The sequence below is a fragment of the Ambystoma mexicanum genome, chromosome 12 (genome assembly GCF_040938575.1).
Source record: "Ambystoma mexicanum isolate Mex_15411 chromosome 12, UKY_AmexF1_1, whole genome shotgun sequence".
In the NCBI taxonomy this organism is placed as follows: Eukaryota; Metazoa; Chordata; class Amphibia; order Caudata; family Ambystomatidae; genus Ambystoma; species Ambystoma mexicanum.
The window spans coordinates 802,222,977-802,248,886 of NC_090936.1; the positions used below are offsets into that span (position 1 = coordinate 802,222,977).

Consider the following 25,910-nt stretch of genomic DNA (forward strand, 5'->3'; position numbering starts at 1 on the left):
TAAGATATCAAGGTTGCATAAGCACCTGATATCTACAAGAGCCAATAGGTTCCACTGTCCTTGAGAGCTGTCTTGGGATGTGTACTCTCTACACCCAGCTTTCTCCCTGTAAATACCTCCCTGCTAGAGTCCTTCGATCTTCTAGCTCCAACTTTCAACAGGTCAGAAGTTTCTCCAAACAGAAAGTGGGAGGTAGATCCCTCTCCTCGCCAGGATCCTCCCTCTGGAATGGCCTCCCTGCCCCCTCAGACTAGAGCCGGATCTTCTTAAGTCCCAGAAACTTCTCAATACTTTCCTTTTCTACTACTCCTTCCCTCTCTCTCTCACTTGCTAATGTCCCTCTGCCTTTGAGACTGTTGCCCTAGTCCCTTATGAGTCTTCGGGGGCCACGCCCTTCTTTGACCAGTCCCCCTAGCATCCCTAAGCAGCACTTGCCTCTGGGCACCCTTCCCGGACTAGCTGTCATGATTTGCTCCCTTCGCTCCCGTTCCCACCACTTGGCATGATTTGGGGTTTATTCCCTACTGGACTTTCCTTCCGAACCTTATGCTACAGTGCTGTGATGAAATGGGGGCGCTAAATCCTTATTTTCAAAGCTACTTTCCTTCCGGATCCATTCCAAATCTTTGGCAGCCAGCATGCTGCTTTAATCAAATGACTATGCTTCCCAGAATGCCTGGCCCAAAGCTTCATCTCCACCCTTGCAGGACAAGGCTGGGTGGAGGATAGGCAACACCTGTGGCTGCAGGTGCACCAAGCATCACACCTGTGGCGTGTGCTCATTAAGCAGCTTTAAAAGCCTCAGTTTGCTTCAGTCTGGCGCTGGTCATTGATGCAGTGTTCCTGTTTGTGACTGGTCCCTTGTTCCTGGTTCTTAGCTGTGTGCATAGTTCCAAGTTTCTATTCAGTGTTCCTTATCCCTGGATTTCAAATGTATTGTGCTAAATTGATTTCTGCTTTCTAGATTCCCTTTCTGTATTCCTCTGTTTGCAGGCAGCATTTCTCAGTGCTTTCCCTTTTGGTGCAGCCCAGTTTGCCTGTGTTCTATATTTCTTTGACTTTGTCCTTTGCTGTTGTACACCTTGATGCTTTAGTCTTTCCTCTTTATAGATTTAGCTTCCTGTCTATTTCCTTGGATGGGTAGGGGAAGTTTGCCTTTGTGATTTTGTTTTCCCTGCTCCTGTTCCTTTACATTCTCTTGGAATCCATTCCATGTTTTCCCTTGCACTTCTGCATTTATTTCCCATTGATTATTAGATGTGGTGTGCTGTTGTAGCTAGCTCCTGTTTGAATGCCTATGCTTTACTCACTATTTTGTAATCACTATTCCTACTTGTCCCTTGTCTTGAGTCTTATGTATTTAGTTATCCTCCCATTGCTCTTATAGCCTTTCTGGGCCCTTGTTTGATCAACAGGGTTTGTGGGCTTGCTGACATTCAAGTGGTATTTCTCGTCCTTGTGAGTACTGTTTTTAAGTTCCCTTATTCAATACCATCAAGAGTGTTAGCTCACAGATCCTGTCATTGCTTGCCCTCTACGTGGGCTTAGCGCTGTCAGTACCTGTAACAGCAATTGTGGGTAAGGAGCTTGCCGACTTTCCTTGCAGTTATAAGGAGCTTCTAAGTGCTTACCCCACATCCCTTTTCATATATTTGTATTGCTGTCACACTCTATGTGCACTCCTGGGTTTTAGTATACATGAGTCTTGGTTCCTGTGTGCATGTTGTACGACTCAAAGCTACTCACTGTGTGATTTTGTGCACATTTCCCTTGCCATATTCACTGCCTTTGTCCTTACCTGACACTAGCCTAAATCTGGTCAACCACGTCCACAGCATGTTGTTTTCCCTCTCCCACTTATCCTCCGTCCATTGCCCCCCCCATGGCTCCGTGCTGAACTTGCTCATCCCCCTGGCCCCCCCACTCCTGGACTTACCCCAGCCCTCTTGCCCCACCCCAGCCCTTCCCCCTACTTCCACCCCAATCCCCCTGATCGCTCTGCACTTCTTTGTCTCTGTACTTGCACGGTGAGAATGTCACAAGGCCTAGAACAGCTGTCAATATTGCTTTATTTTCCTATGTACCCCCCCACCTTTTGCCTTGTGGCACCTGGAAACATTTGTTTATAGGCACCATAAAAATGTCCAATAAATAAGATAAAATAAATAAACTAAGAAAGGTGCAATAAACCTTTCATGTTTCATCTCTAACTTAAAGAAAATGCGTGAGTTAGTGGCTAATTCACACAACATTTTGTTAACTGTTGGAATTGCATGAACTTGACCTTGTGCCGTCCACTCATGGGCATCTTCCTCAGGGTCAATTTTATACAGATTGGTCAAGGACTCTCTAGGAACGAAAATATACTTGGAAATGAACATCGGCACAGGTACTTCCCTGTATTCAACAGATTCCAAATCACAGCCTTTGTTTTAATATCTCTGGTGACATTCCCAGGCTTAATTCATCTTGGATCTCATGTCAAGGGGTTCCTTTGCTACTCTCTTTCTTTAAATTCAGGTTCTTTGTCATACTTCCTTGAATTTTCTTCTCTTTTTGAGACAGCATTACATATGGGAAAGAAGAATTGCTTGGCTCTATATCGGCAGAGTTCTCCTCTTTTTCAAATGTAACTGTCACATGTTTCTACTTACTGAACTTCAGATTTTAATTTTTGTTTGGTTTTATTTCAAGGGATAAACGACTGGCCTTTGCCAATTTTTCAGTGAACTCATGATATTTTTTACAGGAAGTAAACAAATCTTCCTCCAAGACTTGGCATATCTTTTCTGTCACACCCCCCACTCCTCTTCCATTTGTGTATTTTTAGCTGAAACCATTACCTCTGTTCATTGTTCACCCTGACCTGTTGATTCATTTTGGGCAAGGTTTCTGTGAACATTAGACTCAGATTTCCCTGTTGGGATCGCATAACTTGATGATTTTGCTAATACCCTCTGCCAAATGTTTACCCTGTCGCTCAATTTGTGAAAAATGTTCTGCACTCTCTGGACTGCAGCGTTGTCTTTGGTCATATCTCTGTTCTTCCCTAGAAGCGTAACTATCGCTACTAGCAAGTCGTTTTGGTAACTCTGACAACTATTGTTATATTTGTTGCTTGGTCTCGACTTGCCCTGATACTGTGATCTATTTTCCAGGAACTTAGGGGGAAGAGGATCATTGCCTATGAGACTTCAGATTGGGCTCAGCTCTCCTCGTCACTATTCCCCCTACCACTCCACCAGAGCTGGCAGCTCGGCCTTCTCTGTCTTAGCTCCCACCATCTGGAACACTCTTCACCTGTACATATGCCGCGCTGATGAACTACCCTTGCTTCAAAAAATTCCTAAAAACCTGACTATTTAATACATTATCCATAAACAGTCCCTAAACCTACAATTCCCTGTTCCAAACAGAGGAACACTCACCACCAGGCAGCGCCAGACATATCTGTGGCGGACCCGACCTCGCAGCACATGGCGGTGCTGGCAGTTATCATGGCGGCTCGGCCCACACACACACACACACACTATCATACACCAATCATAACCCTGTTTTCCCACAAGCACCACCTGCTGAAACACAGCCCTGCATATCTTTTTTCATTCACACAATGAAATGTCACAGGATTGATTAGTCACTGCACATGGCATGTTTGGGAAAACAGGCAAATCACATTCAAAGTGGTTTTATTTATTCTAGTAAATGTATTGGTCATTTGTAATGCACACTATACAGCAAACGTGTTTCAATGTGCATCAAGACAAGGGGGAGGGAGGAAAAACAGTATAAGAAAAACATTCTTGAAATGTCTTGAAACGTCCAGAATGTGCAAATGCTATGGCATGATTGCAAAAGGGTGAGGGGGAGGAGCGGAAATGCACGAAGGGGTGGAAGGGATGAAAAAAAAAACAACAAAAAGTGTTCCTACTAGGTCGTGATATGATTCAGATCGTGCAAGTGCTGAGACATGAAAAGGGAGGATAGGGGGAGGAAGGGAAGTTTAGTGGGGATGTGGGGGAAAGGAAACAAAATGCAAAACAAGTTAAGTGCAGGTACTAGTAGGCACACTGCAATTATGGAAACCAGAAATTCAATTAAGACAACTAGGTATGAATTAATGCAGACTAGAAAATCCTCAACTCATTGTATGATGGGCTACATCAGGCTTGCAGACCAGAATAGTGAATAAGTAGTTATGAGAGACGGCAGACTGGAAAAGCCTCACCTCATGTCATGAGGGGCTACATTGGGCAAGCAGACCAGAATAGTGAATAAGTAGTTATGAGAGACGGCAGACTGGAAAAGCCTCACCTCATGTCATGAGGGGCTACATCAGGCATGCAGACCAGAATAGTGAATAAGTAGTTATGAGAGACGGCAGACTGGAAAAGCCTCACCTCATGTCATGAGGGGCTACATCAGGCATGCAGACCAGAATAGTGAATAAGTAGTTATGAGAGACGGCAGACTGGAAAAGCCTCACCTCATGTCATGAGGGGCTACATCAGGCATGCAGACCAGAATAGTGAATAAGTAGTTTTGAGAGACTGCAGACTGGAAAAGCCTCACCTCATGGCATGAGGGGCTACATCATGCAAGCAGGTGAAGTAAGTAAAGCAATAATAGAAAGCCTAACCCTGAGGTGCAGGGGGCTTCATCAAATATCACTTCAAGTAAAACAAAGCAAACATATCACACAAATTAGACAGATGGATGCCAGTCTGTACAAAGCAATCCGCAGCACAGGATGTGAAAAGTCAAACAGGTAGATGCAGGTAGGTCAAAATTCAATGCACAACATAGACTCCAAAAGTCGAAATCAGTGGATGCAGGTAGGTCAAAATCCAATGCCCAGCATAGACTGCAAAAGTCAAAACCAGTGGATGCAGGTCGGTCAAAATTCAACACACAGCATATACTGCACATGTCAAGACCAGTGGATGCAGGTAGGTCTAAACAGTGCACAGCACAGAAGCGAAATATCAACCAGCTGAGAGGTGGAGAAGAAGGAAGGTATTAGATGGTGGTAAAGTGCAGGGATGAGAGTGATAGGTCAGCAAGGGTTGCTAGGGGACATGTAGTGTGAGAATTGTTAAGAGAGCCAGAAAAAGTAGCAGGGAAGGTGCAAAGAGAACTAAGGTGTTGCAGGCAACCGAGTGAAGTAGAGTCACCAAAGGTAAAGTCAACTACAGAGAGAAGGACAACAAAGGCAGTTAATGGAAAAGGTAAGTAGAGGGTGTAGTATGATGCTAGTAAGGTAACAGGTGAGCACCACTAAAGCTAGGTCGAGTTGTGCAAGGAAGGCAGGACAGGAGGGAGGGCCATGAGTCATGGAGAGATGGGATAGAATCACCACCATTGCAGTGGGACAGATTGTGATGCACTGCAGGGAATTTTCATGTTAGGTATTGTGCCATGGCCATGTCTCGTGCCAGAAGGCCAGGTGGGGGTTTCTCGTGCATTACCCCATGAAGGCAATCAAGAACTAGCCCCGGAATTGCACTGGAAGGACCTGGGGCATGAGCAGGTACTACACATTTATGAACTATAAGATTGGCTGTCCATAATAAAGGAAACAATTGAGAAAGTTCAGTAAGCGCTCGACATCTAGGTAACCTCGCCACATCATCTGCCTAGAAGAACCTGAAAGCACAACTCGTGCAGCTCTAGTTAGCAAGTAGTTGGAGCACAGCCTGTCGCTGGCACTAACTGTTTTATCACAGCCACAATAATTGACAGAAGAAGCCAATACCTGATCGGGTGCACAAACAACAAATCACCACCGAATCTGGTAGGCGCTTATAACCCACGACTCCAGTGGACACTCGCCGCAGACATGGCCACCGGCACACAACAGAATACAGCAATGACTATGACAAAATGAGGTCTTGCTAGTCACATAATTCTCTGCCTACGTACACCAGACTATGCCTCAACACTACTTACATCAGAATGCAAGGAAGACCTATGACAAATACAGGCACACTGAACACATAGCAAGTCTCTAGCACTCATGCCATCTTCTGACTCCTCCCAGCACCCATCCACATGCCTGATTGCATGGGTTGCTCTCTACAGGGGCCTGCTAAACCTTATTTGGCCACATGAACACACAAATGCTACTCTTACTCCATACCCTCCAACACTCTGGACTTCGGTCCTCTGAGGGGGTTCCCACTACCAGTGCATTGAGACTATTATCATGGTAAATGGTGCTATATAAATGACAAGTACAATACAATACAATACAAATTATGTCTTGATCTGCTTGTACAGTTTAAGATGTTCTGAAATCGAATATTTTGCATTTTAATAGTAAGGGTATATAAAGTGTTTCATGGCCTTAATCTGCTTGATTTTGCCTTTCACAAACTTAGATTGTGGTTTATTTTTTCTGTGTCTCATCAATTGGGTCTAGCTACTGTGAGGAATCAAGGGAATTTTCCCCTTTTTCCCAAGGGGGTGACCCCCCCACTGTGAGGACTGGGAGGTGAACTAGGGGTCGAGGAAAGTGGGACTTCACTGGGAGAGACTCCCCTTTGGGGATGAGGACTCCGTTCCTGTGAGGAAGTCCCTAAATCATACCCCATTGTGTCATGCTTGGGAATGTCAGATGCACAGAACAGTATACAATCCCGAAACTTAAAATATAATGTTACCAACAAGAAAGAGGATCTATCCCTTTAAACAGAAATCTCATGGGAAGAGGAGACTGCAAGAGGAGGTCATGCCTAAACGAGTCGAGGCAGAGAGAAGTGTATGCAAGAAGGCCTCGCCGCTTAACACGTGAGAGAGGACAAGTCACTGAGAGCCATGGAGCCGCGACTTTGGAAACTGCTCAGTGGGCGAGAGCAAAGCACTGTGCCACATTCACATAGAGGGAGAAGACGAGAAGCAGACGTTGGTGGCGTGGTGGGCAGGGAGCCTACAGAACAACGCTGAAACCACTATGCTGAGAAAGAAGCAAACCAGCAGTGTTACCAGCTTGCACAAAGATAGTGCACGCAGAGTGGGACACTTGAGATGACAGGGATGTTGGAAAGACAAACGACCAAAGAGACCCTGATTGAAGAGATGCCCTGGAGACTTTCCACCACAGAATCCAAGGTAACATGGCGAGCAGGAGAACCGGGAGGCTGCAGGAAATCATTATGGAATAGTGGGAACTTGTCTTAGAAGAATTGACGAGACTGTCACATTGAAGTTGATGAAGTGGAACGATAGTAATGAGAAAGAGTGAGTCACGCTAAATGATGGACGAGATCAGTAAGACAGAGATACACATACCCTGGGAAAAGGGAAGAGCACTATATATGTCAATAGGCAGAGACTAAAAAACAGAATGAAAATCGTACGAAGGGATGGCAAGAAAGGCCCAACAATAAAGAACAAATTACGATCCAGCTGGAAAAGAAATCAGTAAGAGTGAGACAGAGATACCCTGGGAAGAGGGGAAACTAGTACCTGTGTTAAGAACTAGAGACGGTTAAGCCAGAAGAGTAATCCTATGAAAAGAGGACTAGCGAGACCCACACTACCCCATGAGAGAGAGACGTTTAACTATCCAGAAAGCATATCACAGCTAAGGAAGTATATGCTACCAAAGTACAAAAGGCACTTCATTTCAGAGGAAAAGAGAAGAGGTAGAGAGACAGAAGGGATTCCTGGAAAACAATCCCCAAAATAGGAGAGAACTCCCCCCCACATAGCTTTTGAAAGAGTTACAAGAATGTATACAGAGGGTGGCAAGAGGCTATTTGAAATTAATCTGCAATAGCTTAAAGTCAAGGAGAAACTCTTGAGAGAAATGACAATCAGGATAAGAGAGATTTTCTACTGACCTTATTTTGGTCAGATAGTGGTAGGGTCAGTTAGGATTAGATTTTTGGTCAGCTGAATGTTTTTGTGTTTTGACTTTCTGGCGATGGACGAGAAACGTGGTTATTTATATAGGCAGGGAATACCCACATAGTAATATGGAAAGTTAGACCTTTTCTCATAATTTAATAAACATACAAATAGAAATGTCAACACTGTGTCCACATCCACACTACCCTCATCGGAGTCAGAGCCACCACTTGAATCTTCCAAACTGCTTGCCTATTTGCCCCTCCCCCCACCCAATGTGTATAGTTACAGGGGATCCTCTCTGTTCTCTCTTTCCATTGGTATTCTTAGTTCTAGGCCTCAAATATTTTCTGAGGGGTAGATAGTTTTGTAAAGGTTCACATTTCTAATTGAGGGGCTCTGGGGTATCCCAATATCCCTGGAATATGTCAGGGTTTTAAAGTGCACTTTTTATGTTGCATTTTCTGTCTCTCAATGTTAACCAAATGAGGTAATGGTCTCTGTTGGATCATAATCTGTAATTGTAATTCATGTTCCCTTTAACTCATTTTCATAACTTGATTCACTGATTCTCTGTTTGGGGTTGCCATAATTTCCTCTTCTTTATACTCCGAAATACTGACTGTGTCACTCACATTTCCTCTCACCTGTATTTCTCTATATTATTCTGTATCTGAAATGGAAATCAAGTCTTCCTGTGTATCGGGGTGAGCATGGGAAGAGAAAAAGGTAAGTCTGTTTTCACCTATATCCTGCCTTTGACTACTGTGATGAATCAAGTGAATGTGTCCCTTCTCCTCAGGAGGAAGCCCCCCATTCCCTCTGTGAAGCTAGGGAGGTGAGCCTGCTCTGCAATACCCTCCCTAGGGGTAGAGGAAAGTGAGACCTCACTGGGAGAGACTCCCTTTTAGTGGACAAGGACTCCCATTCCTGTGAGGAACTCCCTAAACCATTTCACGTGATGGCACACATGGGACTACTGAATATGCCAATTGGTTTGAAGTCCTGAGACTTGACTGAAGAGAAAACAAACTTACACCATTATAAGGAAGAAAAGGCAATTGGCTCTTTGAATGAGGACCTGCAATTAACTGGGACAAGTATGTTGAAAGAAGGGTAGATGCCAAATGAAGGCGAAGAGAGGAATGCATTCGCAGGCAGGGGAGGCCCCTTAGATGCGTAACACCTGATGGAGATGGACCAAAAGCCAGATGTGGAACCCACAAAGAGCAGGCCGAGTCTGAACGGCAGATGAAGAGGCTGGAAGCCCAGCGTGAGAGAGAAGGGAGAAACAGGGATGACAGGATCCAAAACCTCTGTGGTGGCATGCCCACGAGGAGTTTGTAGTGGGTACAATACCCATCCACCTACACCAACATCACAAAGAACAAACTACAGCAAATGGTACGGTTACATTTAGAGGTACCCAGACCCAGTGAAGGAGAAAGAGAACCACAAGAAGATAGTGGCAACGAAACTGATCCAACCATGCAGAGGAGTAAAAGAGAAGGTTCCAAGCCAATACAGGTCCAAGACACATTCCTCCAGAGCAGTGAAGGTAACAGGAAGTATGGGAAGACCGGAAGGCCAAAAGAGACTCATTATGTAATTAGATACACGTTCCAGTATAAGTGATGAACACTTGAAACATGATCTTGAAATGTATGAATGTGAGAAAGAGAATCACAGAAGACCCTGAGAGGCAAACCAATAGTGCTTGGGATTCATTATCTGGCAAGAGGGTAAACTGTCCCATTATTCAAGAAGGAAAGAGTGGAATATAGCAGAGAGAACACATTGTGAACTGCAAGACAGATAAACCCCTAAGATAAATAATATACAAAAGAGACCAAGCTGGAAAGAGCTGAACTATAAATGTCTGGAGAGCAAGAGCCACACAGGGAAATATACTTTTCAAGGTTACTCAAAGCCCATTAACCCAGATCAAAAGATTATTCCTTTTGGACATTCACTGACAATGGAAAAGCACATAAGTTAGTAATATAGGTAGGGAACACCACATGGTCATAGGGAAAGATTGTCCTTATTCTCATTCTTTAATAAACACTCATTGGAAATGTTCTCAAAGTGTCTGCGTCCTTCTTCTGACACGCCACACTACACAAGCCAAAAATAACACTATGATTCTCAGAACATCTGGGCATTGGAGATATAGTCTCAGGGATTGGCAGTCATCTCTCCTGGGCCATTAACATGTTTCTATCATTAAGTTTTAGATGGTGAATCTGAACTCATCTGAATATATTCTATTTCTTGTCTCAGCCTATTGTTATGGCTCATTTAATAAATCATCTGGTGTTATATCTGTACTAGCTGTTCCCTGAATTGTTTCAGACCTACAATTTTTCTTTCATGTTTTGTAGCACTTTCTACAAGGAACATTTTTTACTGGTAAATATTTGTCTCTTCCACTGACTCTTGGAATATAGTCTGACAGCTAGCCAATGCTTTCTACAGGTGTTCAATCTCTGACATTGTGTCATCAAATTCTCTCCTTAATGTTTCTGAATTCTCTCTCAATGTTCCATTTTATTTATATTATTCTTTGCATTAATCCTTCTCAAGTCACCATACGTTGACCACCCTTAGTTTGTACCTTTGTCATTTGTAAGGTTAGCAGATGTATTCCTTGCATTGCAGCATCTTTTTTCTTTGCTGAGTTTTTTTGTTTCTTTATGTTTTCTGTCCTTGTATAGCAGATTATATTCAGCTGTGAATCAATCGCCTTCACAACAAGTTTCACATTTGTATCTTTGATTTGTGTTTTGTATTAACAATGTCATCAAATAAACTATTAGTTTAATGGCTTAATTGGTTATTTTGGCCTTTAACGTATTGTGTGCCTTTAAACACTAACTATGAATGGCTTTAAACACTATGAATGTCACTACTGTTTAAATGTTCTCTCTCTAGACATTGCTTGACTTCTTTGCACACTTTGAATTCATTTTGCATTGCCTAAACTAAATTGTGTTATTTCTGTAGTAGCACTTCCTTGTCACCCAAAGACACCTTCAATTGTTTTATCTTGCATTTGCACTGATCATTAACTTGCGTCGTGGGTGTTACTACTGCTAAGGTTGTTTTGGCATTTTCTGTAAATAAGTGCAAGTCATGTATGTTTTCAGCCAGCCTGTGTTTGACCATGGTAAGATGAAAGAAGAGGTAAACAGAAAGGTTCACAATCATTTGCTTCTCCTCTCCAGGTGTGGATGGTAGTTTTAGCTTTTGTAACGCTTACAACAAGAGGTACTTCTGGTGTCCAAATATCTGTTCCTATATTTTGGACCATTTCTTTCATTTTATGTTTCCATATCTCAATGTCTTGTTTTAGCCATTGGCCATGCAGGAAATATCTGATACAGGGGTCTGCAACCTTTGGCTCTCCAGATGTTTTGGACTACAACTCCCATTTTGAGTTACTAGCAAAGTCCAAGGTGATGGATCACGACGGTCATAGTCAGAGGCATAGACAGGGTAGGGCCTGAGATGGCAAGGCCTACCCAATCAGCACTGTGTGGGGATTTACAAATGTTGATGTCATTGTGCTGGGCCCAACTACATTAGCTTCAGGCCTCCCTTGATAGAGAATCCTGGCTACGCCTCCGGTCATAGTTCAATACAGCTGGAGAGTTTCAGGTTGCAGATCTCTTGGGTAATGCATGGTTAAGAGCCATGTCCAAATCAGCCCTGACATCCTGTCATGTTATAGCCGTATTGCACGTATGATTACAATTATGATTTCATGTATATCAATCAGGAACCTCTAAGCAAAATAAAAAATCCACCTTAATTATTTTTTTGTTATTTCAAAGTACACTATTTTTCAACCTAGAATTTCACAATTGTCTTTTCACAATCACAACCTGTATACCCGTATGAACCTAGATAAAATAATTCTATGCGCATAGCAACTTCACACACGTCTGTGATTTTGGGCACATTTTGGGTTATTCAATGCATAGGTGTGCCGACACAGGAATCTCATCAATCTATACCCCATTATGTAAGATATATTTCGATAACTGTATGGCTGCTACATCAGGTGGACAACCCCATTCTAATACCCCCTGACATGTAGTGCCATGCCACAATTCTGGGCAAGAGACAGGCAGTTTAATCAAATGTTACATTTATTTAAAGAGATTGTGTCCATGAACATATGTCTTACCTTTATAGGAACGTATACAGTGTGACCCAAATGCCATATGGTTTCATAAAAACAAAAAAAATCAAACTCATGTGCACGATTTCTAAAAAGCTTTTTTTTTTTACAGAGACGAGGATAATTCAGGAATGCTTTCCCTTGAGTTTAAATGGAACTATAGGGAACACAGAACCCACGCAGATACTTAGTTTCCAGCCCATGGTATCAGAAAGCAGGAAGGCATGCCACTATGCACGGCTATGGATGAGTTTCCTAATCAAAGGCACATGTAACAAAGTTGCCACGGCTGGACAGTGACCAGTTTTTTCAATGAAGAATTAATTTGCATTCTTAAAAGATGTTTTACCAGTCCTAACCCATACGACAGACAGATAATCCTTATAGGATCAACACACACCACCAACATGAAGTCATAGTTGATTTCAAAATGATGGATAGGCCGAAGGACACCTCTGGCACAACCCCTGAGCACAAATCACAATCAGGTGCCAGTCGGGTTTGTAGCCAATCCAAGCCCTAGCCATCAAGAGAGAGAGAGCGAGAGAGAGAGAGAGAGAGAGAGAGAGAGAGAGAACGGTATTGGAGGTGTCAGGGCTGGGGCAATTGGCAGTGTTTTGGGGGTTCTGGGGGGAGTTAAGGGGGCCCTAGGGTGTCCAAACAGCTTGTTCAGGCGTGTTCTCCTCCCTTTTTGCAGGAAAAAGGCCCAAGGAAGGAGAACCGCCTGGAAACTACATTGCCCAGCAGGCCGTGCACTTCACGGGCCTGCTGGGAGGAAAAGGACCACACGCGCACTACTGCGCATGCGCGAGCCGTGCCCAGAAAGCACCGCTCGCAATCCTGACCACCGGCAAGAGAGGACGTGTGTATCTCGAGCTCCTGGAGGCACGCCTACACGGGGCACCGCCCACCAGCTCAACCCCCGGCCCCGCGTCCATGAAAAGCTAAGTACACGTCTTTTCCCTAGAACAGCTGATTTATCCCGTCGGACGGAGAGCCGCTACACGCTGTGGGATTAATGTGTAGAACTATTTCGGAAGCACGAAAAGACGAGTTAAACTTATTGCATGCAGAGCATGAATACTAACCCAGAGTTGGAGTTAGCTTGGCGGTGAAGCAACCGCACCTGTAACAATCTTTAACCCTTTAGGGAACGTTCATTAGGAACGACGTGCACTGACTTTGTTTTGCTATTTTCAGCTTGTTGTTTGATCGGATTGGTGAGACGTATCACGCCCATCAACACGAAAAGGCCAAAGGACCTAGGACTCCCGCAGAACCCAGAGCTAAGTGTTTTAGCACCTTGTGTGCATGTTATTGTTTGCTACTCTTGCACAGGGTGCTGTGGGGAACTTGTGATCTGCATATTGGTGGGGTGTTACCACGATATGATGTGATGTTGGGAGGGTTTGCCTTCATGAGGAAATGAGGGGGAAGTTCGTGTTTGAGAAGGCAGTTAGAAAACCAAAGCAGCACTAGAGAATACCAAACGTATGGTAAATATTGGTTAGAGGCTCCAATACAAAAGCCTTCCAAAGGAGTGATTCTGAGAGAGTGAAAGTTGTATGAGAGAGTGTGAGGGCGGAGCCACTGCCAACAACCATCAGCAAGAAGGGCACTGGAGTCGAGGAGCATGTTTCCCTAAACCCCCTTGCCCATCCATTGTAATTCCCTAAACCTCTTTCCGGTTATCCTGAACTCCCTCTACCCATCCACTCAACGAACCCTAACCCTCTTTCCCCAGAGGTTTGCGGTGGCCTGCGGTTTCCATTTCCCAGGTGCCAAGACCCAATGGGGAGGGAGGAGTTTGTGCTGCCTCTGCGCATGTCAAGAGGAGTGAGGATCTGACAGGAGGAGACAGGTCGGAGGTACAGTATCTGCTAAGGGGGAGATAAGAATGGCATTGCCTGAAGCACAGGGAGGGGAACCGGTTCGCCTATAGCTAATCAGAGCAGGGAGGGTCCAGCAGACCAAATCTTTCCAGGGCAGATTACAGGGTGGCAATTCAACCTCACTAAGGTCAAGGAAACTACAACAGGTGTACAACAGGTGAAGAGCAAGGAGGTGTCCCGGGGACCAGGACCATGGACCAGAAAGATGCTCAGGGAGCAGAAACCTCCCCAAGTATACTCGTTGACTCTTGGGAAATAGAACCATGGAAAAGAACATCAACCTCTGACTTTAACTACTGGATTAAAACGAGAGAAGGCTCTTGCTACATATTCTACAGAAGTGGGCTTTGAAACCCCGAAAATCTGCAGCCCATAAGCAAGGAGTAAATCCTAAATATTGTGTATTAGACTCTTTTCTTTACCATTTAAGAGCCCAACCCCTATTTTTCTAATGTAAATTCAACTGTCCATTGCAAACTGCAAACTTCATCCTTGTCTTAGACTTTTTGTGTTTCCCACTCCAGTCTATAGGACAATTGTTTCAGGGCCCTTATAATAGTTCAATATTAATAAAGGTTTCTGTTATACAGCAAGGTTCATCCCCCACTATCTTTTATCAATCCTGATCTTCTCATCCTGTTCTGAACAGCATTGTAACTTATTGTCCACCTCCTTACTTTAAACTTTGTAAAGTGCTCCAAAATCCTCTGTGTATGAGGGCCTTCACTGTGTACAAGTTTAAATGTCTGCATGCTCATTTTTGAGTAGCAGGCCTTCTCACCCACTATTGTGTATCTATCCCAACCTTCTAATCCTGTTCTGAACAACACCAACTTTTTTTGTTACCTCCTCCCTTTGAACTTTGCAGGGTGCTCTGTGGCCCTCTTCGTAGGGCATACGCTGTTTACAGTAAAACAAATATAATAATACTTATCCATACTTGAATAAGCAGTAAAACAAAAGCAAAAAAGAAAAAACGAATGCAAGTTGTCTCGTGTAACAACATTAGACAACATGACTGGTCCAGATTGAACAATAGACAAAAAAGGCATACAACAAACAATACCTAGTTCAGATCAACGTATTATACACAAGAATAATGAGTGAGCTGTGGCAGACTGCTCGATGTTCAATGGTTGAATCAAACAAACCACCTAAACCAAGGATATATTCCTTTAAAAAAATGTCAAACAGAATATAATATTGTAGTAAAGTCAGGTTTGTAATCCGAATTTCTATGAATTGAAAGCACACTTGAGGGCCTGACAGTTTATCACATATCCAAGTTTGGAACTATAAAATGAGATTGTCTTCCTTTAATGTCGTTTTTATAACGTTTCTATGATATGAAATTGAATCAAAGGCACTTGATGACTGAACAAGGCCAGAGGATATGCGAAGGATGTGTGTTTTGTGTCAGCAGGGCGAATGCGGTGGCACATATGAAGGGTAAGACACGTTCATAAGACATAATAGAAGTGATCAAGCCATTTCCATTACCTTATCATGTAATGTGTCTTCAAGCTGCTTTCTGAAGCTTTCAGAGTCTTGAATTAAAATATTCTGAAATGGAAAAGATGTACACGTGTAAAACTGAGCTGTGAAAATTGAAATGCCAAAGGCTGCTCTCTCAACATTTAAACAGATATCCTCAAAGGAGCGATCGAGTTCACTGGTATGAATATCAATGTAATGTGATGTACATCGCCAAGGCATAAACGAGCATTTTTTGTCTCTAAACATGGACCCAATTTTATATACGATTTTCGTGCATGCAACTGTTTCTTCGATTAATAATCCAATACATTGAAGACTCATAGAATGTATCTCTGTGCCTCGCTTTTACAAATATGAAAAACATGATAATCATTCATGACAGTAAAAGTATACAACCTAAAATAAAAACACAATATATCATGGTGAAAGTACAGCTTGTTGAACAATGACTCCTTTTCAAAAGCACGATCAAGGGGCCACTTAAGCACCTGGCAGTCTAAGCAGGACGTGATATCACTGGACTCTCCCGTAACATGGGGTAGTTTTCCTTAAGTGAACTGCCAGCAAAAAGCATTCCTATGCTTCAGACACGCTTACATTTACAGCTTCAAAAGAAACGTTCCCTTTTTTTATGAGTATCCCGAAGGTTACGATTTAAGAGATGAATATCCAAGTTTAAGGTGTGGTCTGAAAAACAACAAATGAATTGGCATTCATCAACATTAAGACAGACACAAGTGACCACAGTTCAAGGGTGTTTTTTGAACTTTCACAAGGGGTGATGAACGTCTATCTAAACCTAAATCTACAGATTGGAGTAAGCTACGACAATCAAAAAATAATAAAGCAGTCCTAGTGGAGTCTTATCAAAATAAAATGGCCTATACTGAAAAAAAAATATTGGCAATCCTTACCGCTAATTTACAAATAGTGGAGGGTAATGTTCATAAAAAAGAGAGAAGTGTTCCCAAAATGATATGTCAGGATGTTTTGGCCTCCCATCCCCACGTTTTCAGCACGGGGCAAGGTGGTTCACTTGAGCAAAGCACACAATCTGTCTTCTTCAGTACGAGGATACAGTTTGATTTCCAGCAGCAGTGCCTTGTGTGTCTAAGTCTCTTTTCTCATCAAAGTCTCTTGATTCGGAGAGCCGGCTATACAAAAATTATGATACACAGTTCTTTTCTTCTTATACGTATTTAACTTGGGTGCTCCACCATGGATCACCCCATGGATCACCCTCAGCCGGGCTCAGATCCCTGTTATTTTACGCTTGTTCCTGCGGATCCCCATGTTCCCGGCTCAGATCTCTGATACTACAAGGGTTCAGAGAATATTTGTTTTCTCGGGTGACTCATGATTTATGCCAGATCCCCCTCAGCCGGGCTCAGATCCTTTCCCTTTTTCAATTAGTCTCCCTCAGCCGGGTTCGGACCAATTGTTGTTCACCTTGATTTAATCAAAGACTTTTGAATGTGCATAGGATTTAGCTTGACCTGTTGCAGGACCACTTCTATACAAACTTCCAACTTACAATACAGTTGCCATTCAGTTGGATACCTAATAAAGACCTTCGAATGAGCACCCACATGGCGCCAGACCACCTTGTATACGGTATCTCACTTGGCCTCCCAAAAGTTCATTCACTCCTTTGGTTTCCAATTATATTTGTGTTGATCATCACATGCGTTTCACACACTGTCCTCTTGGATTTCTTCATACAATGTTGCCACTTGCAACTGTGTTTCAAATACAAGCTAGTTTAGTATCAGTCTCTCTGACTCACTGGCTGTGCTGCCTTTACTGGTGCTGCTTTCTTGTAGGAGCCAAGGAAAGTACCACTGTGGCAATCATGCCTACCTGCCTTTGTTATCGCTGCAGGAGAGCCCTGGATACCTTTGGTGCACAGTCTGTTTTTTCAGCTTTAGTTCCTGGTCTTAGGCTTATTACTTTCCAAGGTTCGTGAAAGTAACAGTCTTTAAATGTCAAGGGCACTTCCACCTTGCAACCCTCTCTGGTCTCATCATCTATCTCCTTGTATTAAACTGCCATCTTGGAACTGCTGTTTCCTCGTGTGCTTTTCCTCGCTCGGAGTGTGCTATCTTGCTCCACTTTAATCCGTGTGGGGACGTGTGATGGAAGTAAGGTGTGTGTAATGATCACTAATTGCCTGACCTTGCCTGTCAATGGTATTGGGACATGTCAGGTATACAGCTCCGGTTTTTGTCAGTTGTCGCTCATGGTGAACTGTTTGCGAGAATATTTTTGTGGTGGGAAAGGGGGGGCATTGAGTTGCTAGGTGTCCTACCTGCTATGATGGGGAAACAGTGTTAAAGGGAAGGGGATACCGCATGTCACTGTCCGGTGCCCCACTTCAAATCCCCGAAGACCCCTCATCCAGGTGATCCTCCTGCACTGGTCCACCACAAGGAACTGGATCCAAAAGCGATGTCCGTGTCATGGCCACCCGGATGACATATCCCCGGCGGCTAGCAGGTGAGACACCTTCAGGTTTCTTACATACCCTTCCCTTATGCGATGTAGCTGCATCTGTTTCACAGGGGAACCAAGAGGGGAAATCCACGGTTCCTTGGTCTTTACATTTTCGGTGCTCACAGTGAAACAGTAAGGTTGCAGGTCTAAGAACCATTACATGACTCGAGGGTTGGAGTCTTTATGTTGGCTAATCCAAACTAGTTGACAATGGTCCGTGATAAGTGTGAACTTTCTTCCTAAGAGGTAGTATCTAAGGTGGATAATGGCCCACTTGATGGCAAGGGCCTCCAATTCCAGCACAGAGTAATTTTTCTCACATGGGAAAAGTTTGAGACTCGTAAACAAGATGGGATGTCTGCAATACAAATTCCTTTGAGAAATCTACTACCTTTTAGATCGGGTTCTGGTACTGAGTTTGGTTAAGGGTAAGTTTGTAGAAACCAGTCCAGGCAGAGGCACTGTTTTTTAAATAGGGACTTACTCTAGGACAATAGCGTAGTACACGCTTTGTTCTTCATGAGAGACTTTTTCTGATGCATGGCATGTTTTTTATCGCCGTGCCCCCACAGCCCACATGTGGATACAATCAGGGGAGACAGTTTGAGATATTAGTGCCCTAAGCATTACGGGCCATACAGCAGGGGAATAGAGGGGAGTTACGTTGGTGTGACGTTTGCTTCCGCCCCTTATGTCTGTTAAACATGTAATTTGTGAGTAATATTAGTGCACTCAGTTGCACATAAAGGGAGATACTAACGTCTGATTGCTATATATTTTTCTCTGTTCTAGTTGTCCAATTTGAAATGCAGTGACAAATAAAGGAATGAGATTTTAACACACAATTGACACCCAGTTCCTTGCTGAATCTGCAGCACTGAGAAGGTTAGCGCCACAGTGAGGTGATCCAAGTTTTTTTTGTGAAACTTGGCACATATCTGGCAACACACTAAAAGTAAGTGCAGCAAGATAGATGATAACTTCAGGCTATCATGTTCACTTTGGACACATGATTTAGGAGAAACAGTACTTTATTCTCTGTGTGATTGTTTGTCTGTTTCCTTAGGCTATTTTTGAGATTTGGACTAATCATTGGAGCATTTGGGATTGACTCCACCATTTGCATCACCCCTACAATACCACAATGGAGGTGAATGCAAATTTGTATATGAATGGAAGCACTATACGCATACCATATCTCTGCCACAATGTGAATATTGAAGCAGTTGGGTAGGTAACAAATGTGTATTATCTGTATTTTTTTGCACTTCTGAAGACATCTTCTGCTGGATTGTTCATGGTGGTGAGGCTACACTCATGCCCCACATTTGTCCTGAAGAAGGTCTGTTTAACACAGGGCACTATCAGAAGCCCATGATAGACCGAAACACGTGTAGACAGTGTTGGACAAGCTCTTGTGCTGTGTAACAGGAGTGGCATACCTGTATTTGTAAAAGGGTGTCCAGGAGGAATAAAGTAGTGAATGTATAGATCGGGTTTTATGACATTGATAACCTTTTTGATTGTCTAATTTGATTATATTGTGAGTTAGAGAGAATGTCTATGCATGGTGGAATGTATTGTGTCATGTAGAATTATGTACAGTGTATGATTTTTTAGTAGACAACATTTGTTTTGATAAATTAAGTGTTTTTTGTAATAACATGTATTTTTGTGAAGACAAATGGTATCAGTAGTACCTTGCCAACCTCATGGCTAGGGTCCACTTTGTTTATTTTGGTCGGTAGCTTGATGGGTAACTGAAACTTAATGTGCCCTGTTCAGCTATGTTTGATCTCTCTTTGACAATGGACTACGGCATACGAGCTAGTTCGACATATTAAAAAACAATGTTTTGACTGCAGTTCTGAAGGCCAGTTGTGTCTCGTTGTGTGTACTGCCTTGGGGAGGGAGGTCCAGAGTGTTTTTGAGATGCTTGAAAAATGTTGATTCACCATTTTTGAAAAACATTTTGGGTCCAAGGCATATATCATTGCTAGTCCTCAGGGTGAAACCAAGACAACAATCGTACAAGACTCCAAAATAAAGGACTGTCCAATAAAGTTAATGTAGAAATACATATGCTTTAATTAAACACAGCACTATGTAAAATAACAGACTAGAAAAACAAAAATAAAAACCAAGCCCTGTGGAAAGTACACAGACAATATAGAACATGGAGATACACACTTTGAGTAAGCATGTAGCATGAGTGAAATGCAAGAAAAAGCAACAAAGTCACTTTTAAAATGCTATAACTTTAGAGGAAAAGGTGCACATGTGTAGCTCATACGTCTTCAGGGTCCCAATGGTGGACCATGTTGGTTCAACCTCACAAAATTACATTGGTCTCTTTGTGGTGGCTTGACAGTGTCAAATTGGGTTTTCAGCGCTTTGTGCGTGGGTTAAAGTGGATTTTAATGCAGTGGGATGAGTGGTCCAGGCAGCGAGTCAGTGATGAGTCAGGTTCAATGTGAAGCTTAGTGCAGTTTATTGTGGCATCAGAATGGTGTGGTTTGATGTGTCCGCTAGGTTAGGTTCTGTTGTCTGCCGGTTTGATGCTTTGAGTACCAATGGGCCAGGTTGTTGGGCAAAATGATACTTATAGTGGTTCAAGTTGAGGTACAGGTAGGTAGTATTAATGACTCCAATCAAGCATTCCCACTAAGTCAGTGCCTTGTCTGGGATTGCTCAAGGGAAGCCCTTATTTATATATTTTTATGACAAGTTATAATCTGGATGATGAACCCTTGTATAACACCCCTCTCTTAGAATCCCCCTGACCCCACTGAGCCAAGAAGTAGGTTTGTTTTGCAAATTAAAAAGGTTTATTTGAAAAATTAAACAATAGATATATATCACACTTTATAATAAATTAATATTTGAGATCACACTTATGAGTATAATGTCGATCAACAATGGATAATGTTATACTAGCACACGTATTTTATTACTTAGGAGTTGGTACGGAAAGAACAAGGCAGCTGGGAATGCTTTTATGATTTCAAGGAATGCAGTGATGGAAAAATGCAGCACAGGAATAAACTGATATGGGTTCAACAAGAGCTAATATGTTCACTTTTCCCCTTGTGGCAATTCACTCCCCCCCCTTTATGCAATATAAGGAGATGGAAGTGAAGCACACAGTTTTCAGGGTTCCCCCCAGCAAGCTTAGAGAAACAGGGATGATTTTCAACACAGGCAAAGTACTTTAAATGTGGTATGCAAAGAAGGGAAAAATATGCTAAAAATGATTTTAATTCCCTATAAGAGATTCAGGGTGGGTGATAGCTACTTTAAATTAGTTCAGGATCACTTTAGCAATGCTTTATGAATGATTGTCAGGTCGTAAAACGAATTTCAGCAAAGGAAAGCAAGAAGCTGCTATTTTGACAAGTGAAGAAATTTGAGCCAAATCGCAAATCACAAATCGTGGTCCATCTTTTTAAAATTATGCTCTGGCCCACAGGGGTGTGGTTTCCCAAAGCACATGGTGGAATTTCTGGTTTGTCCACTTCCTCCAACTCAAGTTGCTCACAGAGGCACTGCCCGTCCCCGTTTCTCTCAAGAGGAAGCCATTTACGACCCCCCCTAATTTAACATTTGCCTGAGCCAAGGAAGGCTCATTGTTCAGTTTCCTGCAGTCCCCAGCTGCTCCTCCCCTAATCCAACCAGGGAGGTGTCATCTCCTTTTGGTGGGGGCAGCAGAATGCAGCCAGGCCTGGGAAGAGTGGCTGAGCAAGTTTCAACTCCTGTCGGGGGTAGTTGCCGGGCAGAATTCACTCTCTTCAAGCCAGGCTTCAGCCAAATGTCACTTTTGTTCCTAGTTTTTCTTCATCCAAATCAAACTTACAATTTTTACACCTGCAGCTAGAATGCTGATTCTAAGTTCAAAACTATGACATTTAACAGTTGCAAACTATGTGACACTCAACAGTAGGTCACTCATTTATTTTAAACCTTTAGATTTTAGTGTCTTTCAGTCCAATTTCACTTCAGCTGCTGACATCCACAGCTCAGCCAGTTTTGTTATAAACATTGTTTTGGGCTCTTCATCTTTCCAGATTTTGTATGCACACAAGAAAACATTCTGCCAAATGTCTGCTGGTGTTCAGTGAGATTTTTGAATATCTTGCAATGTGTAAAATAGGCATTTTTAGCTTGCATTTCAGAGAAACAAAGGTGATTTCAAAGCGCTTTCTGAGCTAACCGGCACTTCTGTTTTTCCTTTGGCACACATTTCACCCATGGCACTCTTGGCCCATCACGCTCGCACTGGTGGGTGGCAGGTCAGGGGAACATTTTGGTGTGCGCCAAAACTTGCGGTTTTCCTGGATTCTGGTGCAATGTGGGCTTTTTCGGCCATCTTGGATTTTCTAAGCCCACAGCACCAAATGTTGCAGCATAATAGTCCAAACGTGGGTCAGGGCGCCCAACAGTACAATGTGACGATCTTGGTAGTTTGATGTGCTGTTCAAAGAGGCAGCGCTTCAAAGACTTCCATAGCGGGAAGCTTCTTGTTTGGGCCAGGAAAGTGAGAGGGTTATGTGGCCATGAACTGGTTCAATGCAGCAACACAGTCGTTTGAGGTTCAAAAAGAGGTTCAAAAACAATGTCAAATGTAGCATCACATGTCTTGAATTGTTCAAAGACATTCAAAAGACATCACAATGGGATAGATTTGGACTTGAGGAAAGTTTGAAGTGGCAGAACTCAGGAATACAGCTGCTTTGGAGTCACTGGTTCCATGAGTCCCAATTCAGGGGCTCAGGCACAAGATAGGTCTTTTTAATTGTCTGTCCTATTCTGTGGAGGTTAGCTTGCACTTTCAGGAGTCCTTAACCTCTAATGGGGATGGGTACACCAGCAGTCACCCCAAATGTTTCCTGGTGACGGTTATGACATGTATCTACAAGATGGATAGTATTCAAATTATTATTGTTGTGGATCAGAGGCGCATATTTAAATGTAACCTCTGTCGGAAGTGAGGTTGGTGTCACAGCAGCTGTCCAAAAAGGCAGCTGTGACATTTGAACCTGTTCTGTTTCATTGAAGAGCAAGCGCTGCAGATTGGGAGATTGATGCAGCATTTCTTGCATGAAGCATAAATCACTTGCATCTTCCAGATTTGGTGTAATGTAGTGCGTTTTCTTATTCCATAAACCACTAACATTCCTGATCCACATAAGGAATTCCTCCTCCATTTTCATAACATAATTCACATCATGTTATTCTTTTTGTGCTTGCAGGGATATCTGCTTACTGAAATAATGTAGGTATCCTTAGGCACACAGGTAAGGTTCCATATGGGAGGCCGTTCAAGTCAAAATTACACCTTTGTGAATGTGACATATTGAAGTGAATACAACATGCAGTGAAATGAGTAAGGCATACACTGAGATGACTATAATACGTATCGAAATGAGTATAACATGTATTGAAATGAGTATGACATGTATTGAAATGTCTATGACATACACTGAAATTCAATGAATAAGACATGCATTGAAATGAATAGGACACACATTGAAATGAATATTACACCTATTGAAGTGAATATGACACACGTTGAAGTGAATATGACATGCAATGGAATGAATATGGCACCCATTGAAATGAATATGACACACATTGAAATAAATATGACACCCATTGAAATGAATATGACAAGCATTGAAATAAATATGACACACGTTGAAATAAATATGACACCCATTGAAATGAATATGATACGCATTGAAATAAATATGACACACGTTGAAATAAATATGACTCAAGTTGAAATAAATATAACACCCATTGAAATAAATATGACACCCATTGAAATAAATATGACACGCATTGAAATAAATATGACTCACATTGACATAAATATAACACCCATTGAAATGAATATAAAACACGTTGAAGTGAATAGGACACTCATTGGAATGAATATGACACCCACTGAAATGAATATGACACACGTTGTAGTGAATAGGGCATGCAATGGAATGAAAATGACACCCATTGAAATAAATATGACACACGTTGAAATAGATATGACACACGTTGAAATAAATATGATACCCGTTGAAATGAATATGACACACATTGAAATAAATATGACACCCATTGAAATGAATATGACACATGTTGAAGTGAATAGGACATGCAATGGAATGAATATGACACCCATTGAAATAAATATGACACACATTGAAATAAATATGACACACGTTGAAGTAAACATAACACCCATTGAAATGAATATGAAACAGGTTGAAGTGAATATAACATTCATTGGAATGAATATGACACCCATTGAAATTAATATGAAACACATTGAAGTGAATATGACATGTATTGGCATGAATAAGATACACATTGAAATGAATAGGACATGCATTGGGATAATTATCAAATCCATTGAAATGAATATGACATACTTTGAAGTGAATAGAACATGCAATGGAATGAATATGACACACATTGAAATAAATATGACACACGTTGAAATAAATATGACACCCATTGAAATGAATATGACACGCATTGAAATAAATATGACACACGTTGAAATAAATATGACACCCATTGAAATAAATATGACACCCATTGAAATGAATATGACATGCATTGAAATAAGTATGACACACGTTGAAATAAATATGACTCACGTTGACATAAATATAACACCCATTGAAATGAATATAAAACACGTTGAAGTGAATAGGACACTCATTGGAATGAATATGACACCCACTGAAATGAATTTGACACACGTTGTAGTGAATAGGACATGCAATGGAATGAAAATGACACGCATTGAAATAAATATGACACACGTTGAAATAGATATGACACGTTGAAATAAATATGATACCCGTTGAAATGAATATGACACACATTGAAATAAATATGACACCCTTTGAAATGAATATGACACATGTTGAAGTGAATAGGACATGCAATGGAATGAATATGACACCCATTGAAATAAATATGACACGTTGAAATAAATATGACACACGTTGAAGTAAACATAACACCCATTGAAATGAATATGAAACAGGTTGAAGTGAATATAACATTCATTGGAATGAATATGACACCCATTGAAATGAATATGAAACACATTGAAGTGAATATAACATGTATTGGCATGAATAAGATCACATTGAAATGAATAGGACATGCATTGGGATAATTATCAAATCCATTGAAATGAATATGACATACTTTGAAGTGAATAGAACATGCAATGGAATGAATATGACACGCATTGAAATAAATATGACACACGTTGAAATAAATATGACACCCATTGACATGAATATGACACGCATTGAAATAAATATGACACACGTTGAAATAAATATGACTCACGTTGAAATAAATATGACACCCATTGAAATGAATATGACACGCATTGAAATAAATATGACACACGTTGAAATAAATATGACTCACGTTGACATAAATATAACACCCATTGAAATGAATATAAAACACGTTGAAGTGAATAGGACACTCATTGGAATGAATATGACACCCACTGAAATAAATATGACACACGTTTAAGGGAATAGGACATGCAATGGAATGAATATGACACCCATTGAAATAAATATGAAACACGTTGAAATAGATATGACACACGTTGAAATAAATATGATACCCATTGAAATGAATATGACACACATTGAAATAAATATGACACCCATTGAAATGAATATGACACATGTTGAAGTGAATAGGACATGCAATGGAATGAATATGACACCCATTGAAATAAATATGACTCACGTTGAAATAAATATGACACACGTTGAAGTAAACATAACAACCATTGAAATGAATATGAAACAGGTTGAAGTGAATATAACATTCATTGGAATTAATATGACACCCATTGAAATGAATATGAAACACATTGAAGTGAATATAACATGTATTGGCATGACAAGATACACATTGAAATGAATAGGACATGCATTGGGATAATTATG

The 25,910-nt window shown here is 41.7% G+C and overlaps 1 protein-coding gene across 3 annotated transcripts in view; it reads right to left on the reverse strand.

Annotated features, from left to right (window-relative positions):
- PPFIA2 (PTPRF interacting protein alpha 2) overlaps positions 1 to 25,910 on the reverse strand; it is a 2,558,488-nt gene that overhangs the window by 722,736 nt on the left and 1,809,842 nt on the right. For all 3 annotated transcript variants that reach the window (XM_069629312.1, XM_069629311.1, XM_069629313.1), the window contains one exon: positions 15,430 to 15,492. In XM_069629312.1, coding sequence (XP_069485413.1) covers positions 15,430 to 15,492 — 63 coding nt within the window. The remainder of the gene's footprint in view (positions 1 to 15,429; positions 15,493 to 25,910) is intronic.